Raw genomic sequence first — 6,989 nt, forward strand, 5'->3', positions numbered from 1 at the left:
AGTTCAACATAAGCGTTAGTCATTTGAAATTATGTTGCCTATGTATAAAAGGCACATCAATACTGATATGTGATGAGTAAGCATAATAGAATGCTGAAGAAACATCTATTAGTAACCACAACATGAGTTAGATATGGAACACTAAATTAGGAGATGTTACTTGTAAGGTACTGAGAGATGACCAATTTACTAAGTGATTTTCACTTATCCTTTTGTGGTTTTATAGATAGATGAGATGAGTAGCAGGACATGCAGGGAGATAGCAGTCCAACTCGAGTTATTGCATGAGGTTATTGGGCATTTTAGTTATATTTTTATTTATGTTCAGATTATGTAATTGTAATCACTTTGAGACTATGTTTGCATTTATGCACTATATTTATGATCTGACTTTTAGATACTGATGATGTATGGTTATTATTTATCATTAATTAAAGGTTATTCAACTATTAAAATTACACCTTTTTGTATGTTGAAAGTAGTTAAGTGTTAATCATGCTTTAATTCCATTATAGTTGAGCAAAAGTTCAAGTTTGACACGTCTCTTTAGATTCATATTCTGTCTAAGGGTATGTATATAAAAATTAAGGGGTGTTACATAAGGTCAATGATGAGTTTTATAGACCTACCTATGACATTATAAGGATATGCCTAAAAGACAACAACTTACATATTGAACTGAGTCTCGTTAAAGTCTCTTATAAGTTATGGATTGGGTGAAAACCTAGTCTAGATTATTTGAAGGTTTGGAATAATGAATATTATGTAAAAAATTGACTTCGAACAAGTTGAGTTCCAAAATTTGAAAAATGTATCTTTATAAGGTATTATAAGGAAACTAAAACATATTGATTATACCACCAGAAAGAGCAAAAGGTCCTCGTTGCTCGAATCTGTGTCTTCCTAGGAAGAGAACTTATTCCCAAGAGGACTAGTGGTTAGAAGGTAGAATCTGATGAAGCTTTGACATCACAAAGTACGTATCACAGATTGGATAAGAGGATGTGCCATCTATTATGGTTGAACATCGTGAGGAGTTTACACCATTGTTAATGGAATAAAATGAACTGGCTCAACTTGCACATGAGTTATGTAGGTCTGGCTGAGTATGAAATGACCCCAAAAGATATGGGTATCTCGTGACTCAACAGGGTGACATTTGGTCATCTACAACGATGAGCCAATGATCTACACGGACGTTGTATCAAATCCAAACTCTTCTAAATGACTTGAAACCATAAAATTCTAAATAGACTCTATGCAGGAGAATTAAGTATAGGATAAAACATGTAGGATGTAACTAGGTCTTCAAGAAGAAGTCTGACATGAAACGTAATGTGTATTCTTATAAGGTACAACCGGTTACAAATGGTTTCACCACATGAGATTGGCTATGATGAAATATTTTCAACTGTAGCAATGTTAAAATCTACTTGAATTATACTTGCAATTGTTACATATTACAACTATGAAATTTGACAAATGAATATCAAAACAGTTTTCCTAAACAAAAAACTTGCGAAAAATTTGTATATAACACAAACACAATATGAAAACATGAACAACATGTTTAGTCTTAATAAGGATGCTTCCCAAGTACAAACTTACAAAAGAAATTGACATTCATAGGAGATTCTATTCCTCCGTATAAAGATCATGATATATGACCATCAATAGCTATAGAATTCTAATTAAATTATTTAAACCTAGGAATTAGGTGAGCCTTCAATGGATATTTCATCACCATTGTAAACTCCACCTTCTCTTCCAAATTAAGCTCGTCTCCGTGCATAGCTTTCCACTCATAGAACCAAATTAAATTGGCCACAAAATATTCCAAATGAAGCATTGCCAAACCAAGACCAGGACAAATTCTCCTTCCAACGCCAAATGGCATCATTTTTATCTCCCTGCTCCCTGTTATGTCAAAAACTTCGTCTTTATTCAAGAACCTTTCTGGTTTAAACTCCATTGGATCTTCCCACACATTTGGATCCCATCCTATATCCACCACGGTGAAACTTATTGAAGCATTCTTTGGAACCAAAAATCCATTCAGAATTACGTCCTCCGTAACAGCATGGGGTACCAGAGAATGTGCAGGAGGGTGACGCCTTAAACTTTCAAAAATGATTGCTTTCAAATATGGCATCTTCTGCAAGTCATCTTCTTTCACCTCTCTCTGTTCATCTCCAACAACGCCTTTAATCTCTGCTGATAATTTCTCCTGAATATGCGGATACTTCACCAAATTTGCCATCACCCATTGCAATGCTGTCGATGTTGTGTCAGTGCCAGCGCCTAAAAACTCCGTGGACAAACTCAAAATTTCATTTTCATCAAGCTTTCTCTTCTCCTCCGGGAGTTCCAAATCAAACAACGTATCTACATACGCTAAAACAAAGTCACCATTCACTTCTTTACGATCATGTTTAGCCTTCTCTAATCTCTCCTTTTTCATCTTCCTTCTCTCTCTTATCAGCGGCATCAACACTTCATATTGTTCTTTACGAACTTGCAAGAATTCTTTCCACCGTTTATGAAACAAAATTTTCGTCAATCTTGGCCAGAAATTGAGTATATTAAATCGGCTTAAATTAACCAGCATGCGTCGCTGAACATACTCAACTTCTTTAATCTTCTTGCTGTCAAGCTTGTCTCCAAAACACATTAACACTAACAAACAAAACACAGCGTACTGGAAATGATCAATAGGGCGGACTGGCTCAATCGATTTTGACTGAGAGTTGAGACAATCAAGAAGAATTTGTAAAGCCCACTTGCGCGCATGTGAATACGACTTGACCCGTGAAGGATGGAGAATTTCTGCCATAAGGTTACGGCGGAAGAGGCGCCAATTGGGGCCATAAGCAGCAGAGTTGATGTTATGCTGATTACTACCAGTAATTCTTCCAAGAGCGGTGGCAGGAGGGCGATCGGCAAAGACGGCTCCATTTTGAATCAAGGCCTGGTGAGCCAGAAAGCGCTCAGCAATAAATATTACTGGCTTAGAGTTGATTCGGATGGTGATTATAGGGCCAAGCTTAATATGAAGAGATCGGATGAAGGATCGAACTTCCAAGGAAGATTTTCGGAGCAACAATAAATTGCTAATGATGAGAAGGGTGGAAGGACCTGGAGGAAGTTTATGGTTGGAGTTTTTGGTGTTGAAATTGAGAAGGTTGAAGAAGGCTTTGATGAGAGCAGAAACAGAGAGAGAGACTAGAATGATGAACCAGGTTTCCATTTTTTATTTTTCTGAGAGTGACGAAACTGAGTGGTGAGGGGCGGCATAGAAGCCAATTTATATTTATAAATTATTGCTTGATAAAAAGTCCAAAAAATTAATATTTATTTATAAAATTCCAATTATTCATTTGAGAGCCCAAAATATAAAATAACAATTATTTCGTTTTCAGGAACTAGGTTCCGAGGGCTGGCCTTGAAGCAATTTATATATGAATTTAAGAATAAAACATTTAATGTTTTGCGTAGACATATTTAATGTCATTAGGAGGCGATGACAAAATGTTACATATAAACCCCCCATTCCTTTGTATTCTGGCACACCCTTCTCTCGTTTCTTATCATAAATTATTTCAATTACATGTACAACATATTAACGCATAAACTGCTCAGATATATCTTAATACTAATGATTTTTCAATTATGCCATTGTTTCATTTGTTCAATATGAATATGGATATTTTAATTATGATATTATTTTATTTGTAAAATACAAACCATAAATGTTTAAATTATTATTATTATTATTATTTTATTTAATTTTTTATTATATTTATTCTCTAGTTTGAGAAAAACAGATTGTGGTTATTAATATTTATGTTGTTCTTATAATTGTTTCACATTTATAAATACAAATTGTAATTACATCTCACTTGCAATCTAAAGTTTGAAAAATCATGAAAAATTATGCACTCAAATCCTAAATATAATCAAAACTAAAATTTTAAATACTATAATTTAAAACTCAAAGTTTTGAATACTAAATATAAAACCTGAAGTTTTAAAAGTATGAGATAAATATGAACTTGAAATTCTAACACAACAATTTTTGTTTTTGAATTATACATTCGTCATCATAACATTAATTTTGTTGTTTTCATGAACATATAGTTTGTAGAAATGTTGAATAATGTAAAGCTTCAATATGTTGCTCTATGGTTGGATAAAGAAAATTATACTAAATGAACTCTTAATACGGTTTTTTATTTAGAATCAATTTACCTTGGAGAAGTAATTAAAGAAAGAAATGAAACGTTTCAGCAGGATAGATCCATGAAAGATTTGGAACAGAATATGTGGTTATAATAGATTCACTAGAATTATGAAAAAGTCCAAAGGATAGATTTAAGCATAAAAAATCAATAGTGCTCGCGAAGGCCTAATATGAGTGGACCCATCGATGCTTACAAGATTTTAAATCTATAAGTGAATATAACTTTTTCTTGTTTAGAACAATTTCCTAAATAAGATTATACGGAGAAAAAATTTCTGAAAAAAAAATTAGAAAAGGCATTTTTCACATTTCACCCATCAAATATGCTCTTATAGTAGCAATATCGGGAAATTAATTTTGAAAAATATTTTGAAATAATATCCTATTCATTTATGGCTGAACAAAAAAATGAATTATTAATGAAAAATCATCAAACCCATTCTACTAATGTAACACCCACAGGTAAGTCCAAAGACATTTTGGTCTTTTCTCTTGTTTTAAATCATGGTTAATAAATGTTTTCCAGATAGATGCACGCCCGTGTGTAGGGGCACACATGGTCGTGCATCATTAGTAAATTTTGAATTTTGAGGATAAGATTAGAATTGCGATAAAATCGAAAAATTCCATAGTTGTGTGATATAACACATGCCCTTGTGTCAATTCTAGGAGACAAAATAAAAAGAGCGTTTAACCTAATTTTCTTATTCTTTTCACACCTCCTAGTCACACACCCACAAGAGAGCAAAGAGAGAAGAGAGCTTTTGGTCGTTGGAATTCTCGTAGCCATGTGAACATTTAGCAAGTCCTTGGAAGACAAGTAAGTTGGTGTTCAAACCTTTGGCTATTTGAGAAAGGTTTTGGATACCTATATGTGTTGAGATATAGTGCTTCAGGTTCTAAGTTTTCTTACAATGTTATGATGAATAAACTAATGATTTGGTGGGAATGGATACTACTAACTGGCTTAAGAATTATATATATGTGTATGATGAGATTATTCATGTTTGAAGTCTTCAGTATGCTTAACTACCTCATTTTCTATATTAGGGATTTTAAGAAGATTACCATGATGTTAATCATGTCGGCATGTGTGTGTGTAAATCTTGACAAATTATTATTATATGAGATTGCTAGCCATGTTTACTTGAATATGCCATTGTTGATTGAGGATTGTAGTAAGCAATTAAGTAATTAAACATGTTTGTTTCTGCGCAGATATGATAATATGATTTAAGGTGCATAGAGACATGTATTTAAACCTGTGTTTGTGTTGGTATTATCAGAATAGTAGTCAAAAAGTATAGAAATATATAGAGGATGAAGTACAGGTCATGATACATAGCTATGTAGGGTAACCCACACACCCAAGTATCCCTTTTATTAAATAGAAAATTCCACATTTCATGCACGTGTTCTGAGAAAGGGCATACATAACCATGAGGTATAAGACACACACTTGTGTGTGACTTTCCAAAAGTAAAGGTTATGCTTAAATAGAGGAACATGAGGGTGCAGCTTAGACACACACTTGTGTAGATAGCCAAATAACAATTTTGCCCTTAGACTAAACATAAGAAAGGGAAAAAAATAAGAAGACAAAGAAAAAGAAACCTTAGTCAGAAAGACATGGTAGTTAGAGATAAAAAAAGTGTTTGACTATATGAAAGATGACACAAGACCCCAATCAAGTTAGACTGGGGTTAAAAATAAAAAAAAGTTAAAGAAAATGATACACATCTAGATAGCCACCAGTTATATTCAAAAGTGGTAATGTACATGAAAGCGATAAGGTTGGATACCTATGAGATGCATCATACACTTAGTACCAAGGTGCATAAACCACTCAGTTTAATTCAAATGTGCATGGTAAAAGATTATGGCTTTTTAGATATTCCTCACATGGTTAGCGAGATGCACCATATATATACTCATACTAGAAGTCATCCTAGGATGGTTAAACAATAATTTTGATTAGACTAGCATATGTGGTAAGAGAATGAGAGATTATGATCAAATTTCCTCGTGTGACTAGGGTGTCCTAGTCAGCTAGCCTAAGAGGTTGTATGGTATGTGCACAAGGCACAATATATAGTGACACACAAAGTGTCTTACACTTACACTAGGGCATCAAATATGCTAATTTCAGCTTAGGCCTTAGTAACTTTTGTGGATGGCCTATGTCAAGGAACAAAGGTACCAAGTTGTGACCGCATCTAGATTCAGAAATAGAATATTAGGTTTATCAGTTTTATGTGTTATTCAAGATGCCAATAAGGCACCAACTTACTGAGTATTGTCACCCACATGTTCTATTTTTGTTGTTTTACAGGTATAGGTGAGTAACGAGACATGTGGGAGGGCTAGTAGTCCAACCAAGTAGTTGCATGAGGGCAAGAGGGAAAATAATCTTTTTGCAGATCTTTTTTTATTTATGTATTTATGTCATTCCAGTTATGATTTAATAAGTTTTTATGCACAATAATTAATTATATTAAGTTTCCAAATAGTTACATTTATGAAATTTAATAAATGCGGTATTTGAGATTATATTCTAAATGTCACCTTTTTGCATGCTTTTAAAGAGTAAGTATTTATTATCATGCTATTATCTAGTTTTCAAATTAAAAAGTCAAGTTGTATATGCCTCTTTGGGTTATATTCCCTGTAAAGGTATGTATCTAGAAAGGGATGTTACAACTAGCACTACAATATTCCCTAAAGTAAACGTAACTATTTGAAGTAGTTC

General features: G+C 33.3%; 1 protein-coding gene across 1 annotated transcript; it reads right to left on the reverse strand.

The window, feature by feature from the left end:
- Positions 1–1,696: 1,696 nt before the first annotated feature.
- On the reverse strand, positions 1,697–3,265 carry LOC123221898 (cytochrome P450 89A2-like). Its single transcript, XM_044644868.1, has one exon. It carries the CDS (start codon positions 3,245–3,247, stop codon positions 1,697–1,699), a length of 1,551 nt encoding a protein of 516 aa, XP_044500803.1. The 5' UTR covers positions 3,248–3,265.
- Positions 3,266–6,989: the final 3,724 nt, after the last annotated feature.

Source organism: Mangifera indica, chromosome 7, assembly GCF_011075055.1.
Source record: "Mangifera indica cultivar Alphonso chromosome 7, CATAS_Mindica_2.1, whole genome shotgun sequence".
NCBI lineage: Eukaryota > Viridiplantae > Streptophyta > Magnoliopsida > Sapindales > Anacardiaceae > Mangifera > Mangifera indica.